The sequence below is a fragment of the Excalfactoria chinensis genome, chromosome 15 (assembly GCF_039878825.1).
Source record: "Excalfactoria chinensis isolate bCotChi1 chromosome 15, bCotChi1.hap2, whole genome shotgun sequence".
NCBI classification, from domain to species: Eukaryota; Metazoa; Chordata; class Aves; order Galliformes; family Phasianidae; genus Excalfactoria; species Excalfactoria chinensis.
This window is the reverse complement of record NC_092839.1, coordinates 5,987,005-6,004,542: the sequence shown is the minus strand read 5'-3', so window position 1 is coordinate 6,004,542 and position 17,538 is coordinate 5,987,005. Positions and strand designations below refer to the sequence as shown.

Below are 17,538 nucleotides of genomic sequence, written 5' to 3'. Positions count from 1 at the left end.
CACATAACTTGTTTCAACTGCAAATTTGTCAGAAATGTCATTCTATGGGGAGGCACCACTGGACATGCAGAGTTCAAATGACTTCAGTGCTGCCCACAATCTTTAGTCATTTATTTCATCTGAGAAGCATTAATTCTCAAGACAGTACATTAAGAACTGCAATGGATGGATGTTATCAGTTTAAACTGAGAATAAAGAACACCCCTTACAGAGCACACCTTGCAGAGTATACCCTTTTTTTTTTTAGCATTACTGTCACTCCTCTACAGAGAAAGTGGGAGAAAAGTGCCAAGGAAACTCCAAGCTGTGACACACCACAGCTGGGGCTTCCTACTGGTGCCATACTAGTTCCATTAACGAAGGCCACCACAGACAGAAGGCAGCAGTATGACATCCAATAGCAACAGATGATGCAAGAACTGAAGGAACATTATTCACCCCATATTTGATGGAACAGTAAAACTGAAGAGTCACAGATTCTGAGCGGGTCATGGCTCTGTTCAGAAGCCCACCAATTCCTAACCAAGCCAACCATACCAACAGCATGCCTAAAAAAGAAATTCACTAGTCCTTTTGGATAAAAACTAACAAGCCAGCAGTTATCACTTCCACCTACCTCTCACCACTTCCCAGCTCATGAGCTATAACCACCATGAACATTGAAGCCAGGTTTGTTCATGCTTACCTCTGACACAAAACTAGGTACACAAGTGGTTCAAGCTGTTCTTAAAAGTCCCATGTCTGGTTTGTCCCTCCTGCAGATATCAGACCAAAGTTACACACTACTGACAAAGTAAGAAATGCACATCACTGCTGTGTGCAGCCATCAGATCAGCAGCAGTAGCTATCTGGTGCTGGGAAAACTCAAAGCTCACATCCCCCAGAGCAGGAGCCATGAAGGAACTGCCAGACCACCAGCTTGGCAGTGAAGCTCATACCAAACACTTCAGACTCTGATCACTGCATGCTTGCGGTCACCAGGTACAAGTCTGTAATTCCCAAGTGCTAAGCAGATAAGGTTTAATCACCAAGTCTTTGATTGCACCTGGTTCAATAATGTTAACAATAGTTTCCCTAACATCTTGTTTTATGCAAGTGAATGCGAGACAAAAATAGCATCTTTTTCATAAACAGATCAAGTATTATTTAACCAAAACTTGGATTTTACCAACATAAGATAATGCTTACAGCACTTACTCAAATATTTCACTAGTCTCGCATTTTTTTCTTTTTTTTTTTTTAAACAACGGAGATGCTACTTGTACATCTGTCTCTTGGTAGGACTCTCCAGAGACATTTGGTTCTCTTACCAAATTTTCACTAAGAAAAGCACATCTTAATTACAGATACAATCTACCCTAGTAATCTTTCAGCCGAAACCGAAACCTGCTCAGCACCAACTAGTCTGGCCAGCCTATCACCCAAAATTTAGGTCAGCTCATGTAGATGAGCTTTAGCATCCTCCTCTCTGTAGGCACCCAGCTGCCGGCAGAAACAAAGCTGAAGGTCATAGGCGCTGTCTTCACTGTCATGCAGTGCTGGTGGGAGGCCAGCAAGGAAGGCTTGTTGGGAGAAATGCTTGGGGTGGGCTTGAGCTGATTCTGTTTTTTCCCCAAGTAAAAACTCCTCAACCCAACCTTATTTATAAAAATAATAATAATAACCAAGTTACAGTAGAAATATTAAGCAGTGAGTCCTACCCAAGAAAATACTATTTTGTAAAAGGTAATATGCCACAAGAAAACAGGTCTCACTGTTAGGATCTGCAGCTGAGAATAACGTAAGTGCTCAATTCCACATTCAGGGAGTAACCAAGTTATGTGTATTGAGATTCTCTGGCAGGGAAGAAACAACAGACAAATTTTTCTTCCTTTCAAACAAGTCACCTTCATCATATACCAACCACCAGCAAAGCAGCACAGCTAAAGAAGTTTCCAATGTAAATTTCATGAAGATTTCAGCCATAAGAAAATATGACCCAGACCCATCTTAATATTTTTTTATATTGTAATACCTTCACTGTCATTTCTATTAAATCTTTTTTTAAGAAAAAAAGAAGAGTTGTGTTCCTTCCAAGCAATGATAATTTCATTTTCCAAAATCCTCCATACATTTAAGAACCAAATCTAGCAAACAAATTAAAAAAAAATCCCCCCCACAATTTTTTTTTTATATAAAGGATTTTCCAAAGCAGCTTAAAAATGTCTGCATCACAACAACATTTCAGTAAAAAGTGCTGGCAGAAAAAGAATAAGTCAGACAAGGAGAACAAGTTACAGGCATGCTCCTGCTGTTGATTACATCAAGGTCATTTGGAAATGTCCACGTTGCCAGTGCTCATTTGGTGGTCTGACCACCAAAAGTGAATGAAACACAAACTGTTGCCTAACTGAATTCTGTTATGCCAACAGCCACCAAGTCAGACCAGGCACAGCCAGCTTCTAGCAAGTGCCGTACACTTCATCCCACATGGGTGTAAGGGCACAGCTAAGTCACTTCCACAGCTCCAGCACAGTCTGAGTACAGGTCAGCTTAAGGCCATTGCAGGACAAGGCTGACCCTCACCTGATGGTTCTGCTCTCAGAGCTGCCTGCTGCTTTCAAAGCCAGAAGGCACCAGCATGCATCCATCTTTTCAATCAGAAGCACCTCTGACTCCACACCCTGTATGTGCTGCCCACTCAGTGCAGCCTTCCAGCATTCCTACAGCCAGCACAACAGGAGTAGCAAGCAAGGCTCTGCAGCCTTCTCTTCCAGAGCTTCTTGCCACAATGAAAGCAACACCAGGTACAGGCAGAAGGGAACTCCGATACCAGATGAGTGGTTTGCTCATATTGAACACTATGTATTAAAACAAAGGACATAGGATACAACTAACTGTAGGTAGGAAACTATCTTAACAGTCAAGTTCATCACAGTGGAAGCAAACCCATTCGCTGTGCAGCAAATGGCGTCACTTGTCTCCCCACAAGGACAAGAGCAATGTCCTTCCATAGCAGCTCAGAACAGGGGAGAGCAATGCCAATGCAAACACGGAACAGTCCAAACTGCTTTTTGTTTCATTCCATTTTGTGTGAAGTCCACTGCATTGCCTAATTCCAGGTTGCTTGAGATTTAAAACAGCTACAGCAACAACCCAACAAATTGACTCTGATCAACTACAGAAAATCCTTTAGAGGAGGCTGCACAATGGAACAAGATCTTCTTGCTTTAGCCCAGCACTCTGAGCTAGAGGTTCTGAGATAGCCAAGAGGTTGTACTAAACCAACAAACTTTCTCTAGACATGCATCATTTATACCAAGAGATGACTTAAATGCACGCAGATTCCTAAGTGAAGGCATGGATTAAGAGATTTTTTTTTTAAGCTTATTAACAAACTAACTAAACACATCCTGTTGTGTACAAAGCTCCTAGAACATACACAGAAATGCCTAGGCAATCAAAGGTCACAGAACCAGGCTGGCTGCATTGCATGTCGTTAAAAACAGCCCTAATAGGGTAATACAAATAGTTTGAGAGACCCAGGGACACAATTAGCATTTCACCCGCATGAACTGCTGCGATGTGACATGCGCCACGTTCCACTGTAAACCTGTCAGGATACAAACTGTTTCACTACGCTTACCAAGAATCACGTACACCTATAGCTCCACAGAAGTGCTTATTAGGCAACTATTTCTATGCTGGCTGGCTGCTGAAAACCAGTTTTCTTTAAAAAATAAAATAAAAAATTACCATATTCTAGAGCAGAGCAGAACAGCTCCTCTGTTTAGAAGTTCATTTCTCCCCACCTCTCTCGGGATTTACTGGCACTAAGGATACAGGATACAAGTATTACACCTACTGATGAGGCAAGAGGCTGCATGAAGGAATCCATTCAAACTCTGCTTACTCAACATTTGCTCTGTATGCTTCACCGGGGGGAGGTGAAGAGAGCAAAATAAAACCAACAAAAAAACCCCTGAGAACGGGCTTTGTTACCAATCCCAATTTCAAGGACACATCTACCACTGCTTTGGGCCAACAGTGCAAGCTAACAAGCCCTGTACAGTTCAGGAGTAAATAAGCTCTCCTTTCACCCTTCTCATACTTATAACCTATTTGAGCCTATGTTACTTCTCATCGCCATACAGTCACAAAGATATTTTGCAGTCCAAAACTGTAAACTACTGGTTCAGTAAGAAAACATTAGTATTGGAAACAGAAAGAAAGTAGTTTAATGTTATCTACCACCTAGATTTCCCTCTATAAGAATGACAGCAACTGTCAGCAGTAATTTCTCAGCAGTGAAGCACTTCTATAATGTAGATGAAAACAGGACCATCATTCCCACAGCTGGAAATGCATTCTTCCATCTCACCAAACAGAAATTTAAGGCATGTGTAATTAACATAAACAGTACTTCAGTAACATTACAGCAAACTGTAGGAATAGTTGCAGGTTAATTTAATTTGGTAGCTCCAGAATGCACCAGTTCCTCCCTATTTAGAATAAGAATTTACTTATGAATCATGTCTGTGCTTTACAGTTTATAAAAGGTATAATACAACGATGCTCCATTAAAGAGAATACTGTACACAAAAGACAGCACGGTAAACTCAGTGAGAGCTAGAAAGGGATTACTTTAAATATGACAAGGGGTAGAGTGGAAAGAACAACAGCTGACACAGTGAGCAGATCCCTAAAGTGAATCCAATCTGAGAGAAACATCAAGTTACTCGTACTCAGATTTAATTATCAGAGGCTAGCTGGATTTTATTATTACTGGATGTACTGAAGCTCCTTTCTTGAATAACAGTGTGTGTAAATTAAGAAGTCTGGTCTGATTTCCGTAAGTAACATTCTACCTGCACTCCCACATTTACTACAGCACAGGGCTTAATGACTAAGCTAACACTTTTAAAATTAAGTTTTATTTTATAAGCTTAATTACGCTTACATAAACTTCAGTAAATCTGATTTGAGTCAAAAGGAGCTTAATCCACATAAAAAGCTTGAGGAATTTAACACAAATAAAAAGAACTGCATCCATGTTGTCAACTTCAGATGAGGCAACGTTTACCAAATAGTATAGAAATCCTTTAGTACAGAAATCAAAGTGTTGGCAGGCGAGCTGGCCAACAGAAGGTTATCTACTCTTGCTAACCCCTGCGTTAGTCCAGTGAAGTCCATGGACATTCCTTTTCTACCTTTCTCTGGATATACCATCATTACCGTTAGCAGCTACAGAGTTCTTCAGGGTAAGAACTGTGAGTAGGAAAATTGGACAATTTTTCAAGCTTGTTTCTACAGTACATTTGGACGAGTCCTGCATCTGCTCGGCTTACTTACACACTCTGCTCAACTCTCAGTTTTCTGCAAAAACACACTCAAATTAAAGGAAAAAACAATCCATACCACAAGAGATGTCACCTCTATAAAATAAGAAAGGCCACCGAGAACTGCACCTGTGAGAGCTGCACTGCTTCACCTAGTGTTTCCCCTCTACAACATAACACATGCTTTCAGAACTTTAGCAGATACACCTACATAACAAAAGGATGGATTTGTAGCTGCAGATTTTAGAACCAGGCTGCCAAGTTCAGAAGACGTTTCAGTCCTGCAGGACACCACAGCCGGTCTGGGGCTGCACCACAGTTTCTGCCAGCCCAGCCACAAGCTGGAGGAAAAGTACCAGAGCCTATGAGATCAGGACACGAGGATCCCCACACAGCTCATTTCCTATTTGAAAAGCTTGCCATTAATGTTCTCGAAAGCAATCCTAGAGCGGCATACCCAAACCCTTCTGTTCCATACGGAGGCCAGAAGCGAGCAGAGCAGCCAGCAGCCGGAGCTATCCCTCCGCACCAAAGGAGCGCTTCCCCCATCTTCCCTCCCTTCCCGTGTCTCGGCCCACAGACCCCGCCGCGGCACCCCCGGTGTGACACCGCCCCCAGCCCCTGTCCCGCTCCGGGCCCGGCACACAGCGCAGCTCAGGCCGGCGGCTCCCAGCCCTGCGGGTCGGCCCGGCCGGACTCACCCAGCGCCACCTGGCAGGCTCTCCGCAGCTGCCCGTGCGGGGGCCGCTTCGCCTCCTTCTCCGCCAAGATCTTCTCCAGTGCCCGCGACACGAACATGCTCTTGGTGCGGGCGTCCTGCTCGCGGGCCGGGGGCTGCATGGTGGGGCCGGGAGCGCTCAAAACCCATCACCCGGAAGAACCGCGCCTCCTTCAGCAGCCGCCACAGCTCCGCTGCCACGGCGCCGCCATGTTGGCACCGTCACGTGAGTCGGGCCAGCTCCACGCCTTTCCGCGGCGGCCTCCGACCCCTGCGCGGCGCTGGCGGCAGCAGCGGGCGGGGCGAAGGTCCGGTTATCGTTGGTTGGAAGGGACGATAGAAGTTAAATCGCAAGGGCCAGAAATCCAGGCTTCGTGGCCAGTTGTTTCTTCTTATGTCCAGCTGTAGATGTATTTCCTTATTTCCCAGTCACTGGGATTCTTACCCCTTTGAAAGTCATGAATAGACCTTTTGTGCCAAGTTGTCAAGGTGTGCAATTTTTAACCTGAAAATCATTAACAAAGAGTCCAAACGCGAGCAACTGTTCAAAACATCAGTATTATTTCCCCCCTTGTCCCTGAAGGTGTTCAAGGCCAGGTTGGATGGGGCTCTGTGCAGCCTGGTCTGGTATTAGGTATTGGCTGTTGGTGGTCCTGCCTGTGCCAGGATGTTGGGTGTGAGCTGTGAGATCCCCTCTGCTGCCAGAGGGTTTCATGGCTCATCGCTGAATCACAAATAGCTAGGATGGAACCGCCTCAAAGACCTGTCGGTTATATCAGTTCTCTTGCCAATGTTCAGCCTCCCCTAGTATCAGTGAATGTACTGTGTAATAAATGTGGCAGTGTTGGAAGGTTAAAGTCCTTGTATCAGCTGAAGCTCTCATTGGGCAACTGACTTGAACTTTTCTCTACACTGATTAAAATAAGTTTAGAATGGATCGCTATTCTGAGCCAGAATCACTGAAATGCAGGGCTGGGAAGGACTTCTCAGTAGGTCATTTAGTACATCTCCAAGCACTAAGACAGAACATCATGTCTTCTTGAAATGCTCTAATAAAAGAGATTCAGCAGCATTTCACTCTGTTGTCTCCAGAATGTTACTGACTACCCAGTTGGGAAATTCTTCCTAATATCTGATCTGGGTGTTAGCTGCTATCCATTAGAAAATGGAAAGCCTCTATACCATGGTGATGGAAATATCAGAAAAGCTGAGAGAAATAACATAGAAATAGGATAATCAAATTATTTTTTTTTTAAATGAAGATATTTCCAAATCTTGGCTATAGTTTGGATTTTGTTTTCTACTGAATGTCTCATTGTTCCCATATTTTGTTACCATTCCTGGTCTCTTACACAAAACATGTTGATTCCTGTTACTATATGGGTGTGCTGACTTCACTTTTCTTGTAGCCTCAGTAACATCATTGATTTTACAACGAGTAGATTATGCTTCTTGCTGATACTTTGTGTATTAATTTTGCTGTACAACACGGTGAAACTACCTTCCTTGAGCTTCTTTAGTAGAACTAACTCCATTAATTGGTTAGGAAAAATACAGCTAGTGTCAGAGTTGTGAGATTCCCCCTATTTTTCCTGTTGTTTTCCTAGCAGGATTCACCGTGATATAATTTTCAGTTATTCAATTTCATGAGATACTGCAAAATATCCTCTGTGTAAATGCCTTGAAGTTTTAAACCCCATTTGTACATCCTTGTATGTCTGTGATTCCTTAAGTGTGCCATTTCAAGTTGCGCCAGGGCAAGTTTAGGTTGGATATTAGGAAGAACTTCTTTACAGAAAGGGCGGTTAGGTACTGGAATGGGCTCCCCAGGGAGGTGGTTGAATCGCCATCCCTGGATGTGTTTAAGAGCCGTTTGGATGTGGTACTCAGGGATATGATTTAGCAGAGGTTGGTTTTTTTTTTTTTTTTTTTTTTTTTTTTTTTTTTTTTTTTTTTTTTTTTTTGTTGTTTGTTTGTTTGGTTTTTTTTTCTTAGAGATGGGGTACTGGTTAGGCTGCGGTTGGACTTGATGATCTTCAAGGTCTTTTCCAACCTGGATAATTCTATGATTCTATGATTCTATGATTTCCAATTATATCACTTTGGGTGTCAGGTGACTATAGTTTGCAAGCCAGGTAGATAAGTTCATCTGCATTAAAGAATCAAATACAGATACCGTTATGGAGTCTAACAGCAGATTTTAAACATTTCTCCAAAAAGACAGGCCTGAGAAATGTGCTTTTCAGGTAAATGCTGATCCAGTTTGTCTGTGGGGAGGAATTAGGAAGGTGGCTTGCTGTGCATCTCATGACTCAGCTGCCTCCTTTAGTTCCTACTCTCAGCTCTACTGCAGCTCTGCTATATTACAAGCTTTCAAATCCCCTTCACAGGATATCTCACTGACTATCTTAATGACCAGGCAACATCTAATTTAATTTGCTGTGTTCTGAAGGGTAAAAAATTCAATATGAACCTTAAGAGCCCCATTGCTGAACAAAGAAAATGAAAGGAAATGAAAGGAAAAGGAAAAGGAAAGGGAAAGGGAATAATAGGAAAGACAAAAAGGAACAATTCTGAATTTTTGAATTTTTGAATTTCTTCTGTCTCATTTAATTCAGCACATCCAAAATAACAAAAGGTTTAATAATGTCTGTCTATTAGAAAAGGAAAGATGGAGAAGTAGTACACAAAAAAGAAAGAACAGGAACACCTGTCACAGAATCAAGTACTGACAATGAGTGCTTAGAAGTCAAAAGACAGACTGCTTGTGCTTGAACCCAAACTGCTTGTGCTTGGACTGAAGAGTAGCTTCATTTCAGTGCTGAAATCTGCAGTCCAACTATAGAACGTGCCTTGGAGAACATGATGGCTTTGCATTAGGGTCAAGTTAGAAAGGAGTATTTGGATGATGAAAGTAAATCAGTAGTCACGCTACGATGAAAAATAGTCATATAAGGAAGGTGACAGAGAATGTTATAGTTTCCATAGCTTGTTATTTTAAGTAGCAATGGTAGGGCAAGTAAGTGCTGTCTCTTGAAGAGCTACCAGCTTTACCATAACAAGATAAAATGTGAGGTTATTAGAATCAGAAAAGGAGCAGAGAGCCCAGGAGGTAAGGGTTAGTTATTCAAAAAGTGGGGGCTTTCATTCTCAGTTGTGATAAATACTGTTACAATTACCTACATTCTTGCAGAATTGGACCTTTTTATACTTTAAACTCCTAGAATTTGGGTGAGTAGACAGCAACAACACCAGTAAATGTGTAAAATTTATGAAGAAAAAGATACCTCACCTGTGGCATTTGGCTTGTTGTATGGGACAGGAGTTGGAAAAGAGCCACTTACCTTCTTTCTCATTGGCGAACTCATCCAGAAATATTTTAATATCCCTAAACCAAAGGAGTCTTGGAGGATGACAGAGAGTAACACCAATGAGAAAACAAAATGAAAATATAAAGATTTATCTTTCTCAGATAAGTGAATCAGGCTAAAATGCAAATGATCTTTGAGAATGACAAATAAGCCCATAGTCACCCATAGAAACTAACTAAAGGGCTTTCACCCATTTCTTTCAGTTTCAGTTTTTCAGGCTGATCCAGTGGCTTCAGGAATTGCCAGCAGGCTCACAACATCTGTGCCTTTAGTCAGTGACTTCTACCAGAAGTTCAAAATGTACTTCAGTCACAGTAACTTGAGGTGCTGCAGCATGTTTAGTGCGCTCCAAGTGCAAGAATACCAGTAGCTGTCCATCAAATGGCAGTAAATAGTGCTGACGGCACGATGTCATGCAAGGAGGAAAAGGTTTATATGAGAAGCAGTGAATGTCAGGATAGCTTATTTCCAGGCCAGCAGCATTAAATTGATATCCCGGAGTTCAAATTACTGCAGTTCTACCATATTCATCTGTTTCCCTTGGCTGAAGCTAGCTGTGTATCTTACTCAGGATTCTGCTTAATGCTGTATAGAGTTCTAATATTTGTTGAACTGTGCTGATGTATTACACAACCACATGCTAGTATCCTATGATTCTCTTTTTAAATTGATCATTTTAAAATACACTTACAAGCAGGAAAGTGACTGCAAAAAGACTGCCCTAGGAACTGCTGGCTGATCCTTCTTACACTTATGTTCGTTTAAATCAAGGGTAATTCTGTATTTTTTCAGTGAAATTACAGTGATACAGAAGTGACATACCTGAAGGTCCCTGAATCTTTTTTGAGGGGTGCTGACTTAGTTATTGGCAGTTTTCAGGTGCATGTAGCACTACAAATCAATGTAGAATGTGGACTCACCATTGGAGGTAAATTAAATTTGGGCATGAGTCCAAAAGAAGTGGATACATTCAGTTTACAGTAAAATCTAATGGGATAATGCAGACCGTGTTAAGTTTTAGAGGGGGCTGGAGATGGATTTTCTCCTTAAGATTATCATTACAGTAAAAGTTTGGATGGAGATCATTGTTAGTCATTCTGACTCTCCTGAGCATACAAGAAATTGTTCTGAAAAGTATTCAAAAATCAGACATTTACTGGCATTTACTCTTGATGACACTGATGAGCAGTTGTGTTTATGGCTGCTGTAGCTGAGAGCTAACAATGCAGTTAGACTTGTAGCTTGGATTAGGGTTAGGTAACAGATTTGCAAGGGAAGATGGGCTAAGATCAGTCTTTCATTTGCTGAGGTGAAATAAGAGATGTTTGGAAAAGTACTTTAGTTTTGGGGGGAAGGAGGACTGCTTTAGATGATGTAGCACTTAAAGTATCGTTAGTAGCATGCCTGCATTAATTACTAATCTGATTTTTTCTAAAGAGGAGTTAGATGCCCATGCTGAGTAACAGTAGTTTCCATTCGCGCCGTCATTTTCCTTTGAAGTTGTGTTCAGGTTGGGTCGGTTTCCGTTTTTTTCCGATCTTACTCCCCGTTCTAAACAGTTTTTTTTCACTTGAGGGCGCCAAAGGTCCAGTTTCATAACGGCAGTGCCCCAGTTTGTGAGCCGTACTGCTCAGAAGGCACGTGCACAAAAACGCAAACACCAAAAAACAAAGAAACAAACAAAAAAAAAAACCCCAAGCCACCAAAAAACAAAACAAAAAAACCCGACATTTTTTTGACCGCTAAAATGCAAATTATTTACAGTTACATAAACTAACATGATATTTTGAGTGCTAGAGGTGGAAAGAGACTGTTATCATAGAGAACAGACAGCAATGTGTTGTTGTCTGCCTTGGGTCAGAAGATGCCCAGAAGGCATCACCCAGAGGAAGATCATATCGACTTCTCTGTAGGTATCCTTTCCACACAGGTGAGTAGACAGACACATGAATTAGCCAATCAAGCCAAGCAGAGACCTGAAGATTGTGTTTTTATTTGCTTCCATCAGATGTGTACCTAGTCCTTCTTGATCCACGTGTCTGAATTCATAGCTAGCCTTTAGCTCACTTTAGTTCTATGAGTTAATGTTTAATTCAGCAGCAGATCTGGTGAACTCCTGGAGTTAAAGAGTTCACTTCATTTGCATTGTCTTTCTCTTCCCTTTAGCATCAAATTTTTAAGGAAGGGTTGTGTGTGTGTGTGTGTGTGTGTGTGTGTTAATCTAAGTAGTCTTATTTTTTTTAAAGATCTATAAGTAGAGTGTCTACTTTCTGTCTCTTCCTCACAATTGAATTGTCATTTTAACTGTAAATTACTTGCTAAACCCAAAGGGTAACAAAAGCAATATTCCATTGATGTCATAAGAAAAGCCACTTTTCATAGCTAAATCACATATGACTAATATATTTGTCATGCTAATGTGCTGGGTTGTATTTTAAATGTTTCTAATGACATTCTGTACTGCTTAAGAATAATCTGGCAGTTCAGTTGAAACAGTTACATTCTGTTTGAGTTGGCTCCCACCATCAGTTCAGACATTTTAAATACTTGTCCAGGAATTTTTCAATTCTTTTTAGTGATGTCACTAACAATGCTACTGAAATGAGAAGGCAGCAAGAGAAGATGTGTTAATTATTACACATGCAAAATCAGAGCCTGAATTAAGGCTTGCTGTAAACCATGGCTCCTCTTGGTGATGATTTCATTGCTAATATTTTTCATTTACTGTAAACAGTTCCATATTCTACCTGCACCTACTTCCTGAGTTAGGTGCAGGTATATGTCCCAGATAATCTCCTTCCTGCTAATTCATGCTATTATGGTTCAGGCTGACGTCTAGTCAAGGACAAACACTGAGGTCAGCATGTGGAAGAGAAGTCTCCCCTTTCCTTGTGAGGCTTATGCAGTTGCCCATCCTACAGAAACGCAATCTGGATAAGACAGCTTAGTTTCCCACCCACTAGCTGAGACACTGAAGATAGTCACCTGAATTCCCAGTTCTCTCTGAGACAAGGAAAGCTGGCAGAAGATTATAAAACCTGTCAGAACTGAAATGCATGAGGGCCCCGTCTAAATGTGCTTATATGCCCTTTGGCAGGTGAGAGGGTTGTCTGTGCTTTTGACTAAGCAAGGGATCTCTAGTGTGTCTGTGCTTATGTATGGTGATGAAAAAGTATGAAAGCAAATGGCAAGGGAGAGAATGAGCTAAATTGTCAGAAAATCCTGAACTGTCCTGGGTCTCCTGGGTTGAGAAAAGTGAGATACTCAAATAACACACCCTGACATACTGCACACAAGGCAATTAGGACAGCACTGTTAACAGTGGCTGCATCTAGGATATTGATTACAGGGAGAACAAAAGGAGAAGCACAACCTTGCCCCCATTACATGACATGGAAACCACAAAGCAACAAATGAGGCCAGAGGGAAAGCTACATTTCCTTAAACCCACATATCCTTTTTCTGCAGGGTGTCAATATAGTCAGCGTTCCCTTTAACTTCAGTATTGATCAACGAGTTGTACCCACTCACTAATTTAAACTGAGTTGTTGTCAGTGACACATCAGCATGTATGAAAAAAAGACCAGATTTTCGGAAGGTTGTAGATCTGATTTGCATACATAGTTATGGAGGCCACACATGCAAATCATCAGCATTTACCCTCACTGGGTACTTGTGACACACTTGCTAACCAAATGGCATGGGAGAGCCAAACCTGAAGCAAACGTCTATCGGGTACCTTGCTTGGAGAACATTAGAAAGGTTGTGACTCAGGGAAAATAAAAAGGTGAAGCTATGTGAACAAAAGACAGTCATCCATGACGGGATCTAAATAAGTAACCAAAAAAAATTCTGCTTGTAATTATAGATGTAATAAAAGATGAAATCATTCACCAATGTAATATGGATGCTTTCTTACAGTAAACTGCACAAAATCCTTCATTATAAAGGAATTGCTTCATTCTTAGCATATGAAGTGATATAGGTTTTCGTTTCTAGACTTCAACAATTGATTTCTACATAAAGTGTTACTTGATCTGATAATAATAGACATTTAACTTTGAGTGGAGTCCTGTCCAAACCTCTTTCAGATCAGTAAGTTTTCATTGTGTTTTATGCATTATCTTTACAGGAAATTCCAAATGCTTGCAGTGGTTTCATATACTTGTCGTACTAAAACATAGCCCTGGAAATTTAGAAATACATAGGCATATGGTTAAGTAACATTCTACTAAAAATAATAAAAAAGCAGAAGGAGAAAGAGGGGGGAAAAAATGGAACAGCTACTTCCTTTCTGCATCAGCTAATTCAAACAAAGCCAAAACACAACAAGTCATCTGGATGTAGATAACTTAATTGCACTCTGCCCTTCAGTATTGGTCAACCCGATAGGAAATTCCCCGAGTAAAGTGATTTTCACCTACTCAGAAGGTATGAGTGCACTACTATTGCTCTACGGAGATACCACAAGCTGGGTTGCAGTGTTGCAGAACTGTGAGGACTGAGGAGTAGGAGATTCACAATGGTGAGGAAGCAATGTGCACACTGGTTTCATAAGCAATGAAATCCCCTGAAGTTTTATTGGTTGCATTCAGAAGCTGAGAAAGCAGAAGTCTTTGGGGGATTATATGTGCATTTGCACAAATCTATTTTGTCTCCTTTATGCTGAGAGCCATCCAGCTAGCAGAACTAGCAGTACAGCTGCTTTTTGAGGCAATAAGAGGCTGCTGTCATGTAATGTGAGTTTGCCTCAGCTTGATAGAACAATTTCTAGGCTGTGCTGAAACAGAACACATGCTGCAGTACCATCCAACCAAGGATAGGACTCAGAATGAGGCAGGGAGTGGGAATGGTTTATATCAAAAGAATTACTGGCTAGGCTGGTTTAGATCAGGCGCATATTTTATCTACAACCTATAACATGTCTTGGATGACTCTGATAATGGCTCATCCCTATATGTAAATGCCCAACACGCAACAGGCAACATTATCTGTTTTAGCTCTTAAAAGCTTGGATGTGTTCTCCATTTGCCACAAGCCCATACTGATGTGTCAGTCTACAGTTTTTTTACTGCAGGTTAAGGAAGGCAACAAAGAACAAATAAGGTCTCCTATGTGACCTCTCCTCTGACACATAGCTGGAATTTACGTGTAAAACAAACTACAGCTCATATCAGCAGATGGCAAGTTTGTTCATTTAAAGATACAGAAAACAGAAAATGAAATCAGAGTTTCTCTTCCATTCTAATAATGTAATATATATCAATGTTTAGCAAGATATACAAATGTTAAATGCATCCTATGCTTTTGTTTCCTCTGCAAACATGATGTTTACTCAAGAAGTCCTGGGAAGATGACTGTGGTGGATGAAGGTACCCTGCTAGGATGAGAGCAAACCTGGCAACCTTGTTCACTGTGTCTTTTGCACAGTGATAATTCCAAGCATTTAGCAGGAACGTGGCTTCCCAGAACATGAGATTATGCAAGAAGCACAAGATTTTATGCAATCTAAAAATGATATGATCCCTATTAGCTTTCTGATCATAAGGATTCATGTTTTGAAGATATTCTCTGCAATCTCAAAAGCCACGGCTCCACTTCAAATTGAAAGAAGTGCTCTCACAAATCATAGTTACTTTCCTAAAGCAGTAGTAGCATATTTTCAAGAACAGGATAAGTGAAGCTGAGCCTAGAAATAACTTTTTTTCCTAACCAGGATGTCACTCAAAATACCTCTGACTAGTGAGGCTGAATTAGAATGATCTCATCCAGAGATCCCATAAAAAAGTGATCACATACACTTTTTCCATCATTCTACCAACATCTCCGTACTTTGACGAGAAAACAGGAAACACATTTATTTTTTAAATGACCAGAACAGACAGGACAATGTTATGATTCCCACAGTTAACACATATGGAACTTCAGAACAAGTAGGACAGAGAAAACAGCACTTCATCAAAAATAAACATTTATGATCTCCAAAAGGGGAAGCAATAACACGCAGCCTCAAGCTTTAAAATTACCAAGTAGATAACAAAACTGCCAGAAACAGCACTATGAATGTGGCAGACACACATATATCTGTACATGCATATGGTATCTCTGTTTTACAGTAAAGCAAAACATAAAATGTCAAAACAGGGCCATGGAGTCAACCTGGCAATGAAAATTGCCACCAACATGATAATGGTGGTAAAGAGCTCTGCTCTTTACAAGACTAGGGATGGTTTTGGTTAACAGTCTGACATAGTACTAATGGATCACCTATGCACTTTGGTAATTCCCAATTACTTAATAAATACTCAGTCTATAGAACAATGCTTTGCTGAGGGCCACTTTTACCTGAGCACCAAATGAATCTAGGCTTTCCATTGCATGCCATGTGATTTAAATATAATGTCATAATCTTCCAAGACATATAGTTCTAATGTCAAGTCAGATACACTCTGCAAATGCTACAAAAGCAATATAGATTACTTTAACATTACTTTTAAATATAGCACAATGCTATGTACATAATTTAATTGCATCATGCGTATTCATGGTTAGAGGCATACAAGGAAATAAAGCCTTTCATTGAGAACATAAGACAGAAAAGAGAGGAAGAATACATGTGTCTGCATGTATGTTTTTACAAGTGAATTCAGTGCCAGTTACAAGAATTACCATTAAACTGATGTAAAGTGCTAGTTGTAGCAAATATGTCTGTACCACAAGACATAAATCAAGTGCATACAGTGCCTAACAGGTGGACACAGTTCACAGTTTGTGTAAGCCACTTCCTTGGCAAGAAGCTACTCTGGATTTTTGCCCAGGGGCCAGGTGCACCTCACTGATTGACAGGCCTAACCTCAGCACTTCCCCCATCGGCATACTGCTATATATTTTACATTAGGAAGGAAACTTCATCCAAGGAAAGATGCAGCACAGATAGGAATATTCTTGGAAAAACAGCACTGGTCTGCTCAGTAAGCTCAATTCCCAGTGCAGCATTAGCAGAAACTCCCTATAGATCTTTTCACTATTGCTGGTCATTTGAAAACATTTCCATAGGGACCGAGTCTGTTTATTCTGCTTGGCTTCTAGCTTTTGTCTCTGCTGTCTAGTAATGTATCAGTGGATCTCCCAGAGGACTCCACATTTGATTCACAGTCTCAGCTCCTCCAGTTTTATTTTTTTCTAGTCTAACATTACACACCCTAAAGTCAATAGACCCAGAGCTTGGTAACATTACACTTGAGGTAACTGAATTATTACTAAAACAAATTATCAAGTGAGTATCTGTCCAAGAATTCATGTAGTATTAGCAAGACACCTCATCATGAAGCTTAAAAGATATTTTCTCCCACTCATTCCCAGTTTCTTTCAAATCCAGATACCAGAACTTCTGTATTTTTCTGACTAACTTCCTGCCAGGAGTCTTGCTCTGAACTTCCATTCCTACCCAGGAAGGATCTGTATTGAGAAGAGGATACTGGCAAAATAGCTGAACAGCAGCACCGGGCAGTGTTACGATATGAAAATAAAATCATTTGACAGAGCAATATTTGCACAGTGTTTACACAGTGCTGTGCCAGACAAATTATATCAGCTCATATATTGCACTTAACCAATGCAGTGATGCTTTCTCTTCCAGCAAGAAAATCAGACTGATGAAGCTAACATCAGTATTCCTGCAGAGTGCTGATATTTTACTTTTACCTTGCTGTTATACACTGAAGTAATTTACAAAGAACAATAGCACTATGTAGACTATATGAGATTTATTCAGTTCTAAGCCAATCAGAATTAAATGCTGCTTTTCTTCTAAAGCCTACAGGACAGATCAGATTTTCAGCTGCCTCTCTTGTACTTGTAAAAAATGTGCAAAGCTAACATACTGCCCAAACTCCCAAATTTGCATTTCTCATGTTTTCAGCATTTCAAAATAACTGCAACATGTCCAAAGAAAGCAGATACTTCTCACAGCAATAATTTTGTTAAAATTCCATGTTTCTATCAAAAATACATTAGAGAGGATTTCTTAGTTGTTGTTTTGTTTTTACTAGTCCTGGCTGTAGGGGTTCCTTTCTGAAGTCAGCAGTGATCTGCTACCTATGGGGTAGAATATGAGACTCACATGACTTAG

At 40.7% G+C, this 17,538-nt stretch overlaps 1 protein-coding gene across 2 annotated transcripts in view; it reads right to left on the bottom strand.

The window, feature by feature from the left end:
- ARFGEF2 (ARF guanine nucleotide exchange factor 2) overlaps positions 1-6,278 on the bottom strand; it is a 31,634-nt gene extending 25,356 nt beyond the window's left edge. For both annotated transcript variants that reach the window (XM_072349962.1, XM_072349963.1), the window contains exon 1: positions 6,020-6,278. In XM_072349962.1, the coding sequence (XP_072206063.1) occupies positions 6,020-6,158 (139 nt within the window). In that variant the 5' untranslated portion in view covers positions 6,159-6,278. The remainder of the gene's footprint in view (positions 1-6,019) is intronic.
- Positions 6,279-17,538: the final 11,260 nt, after the last annotated feature.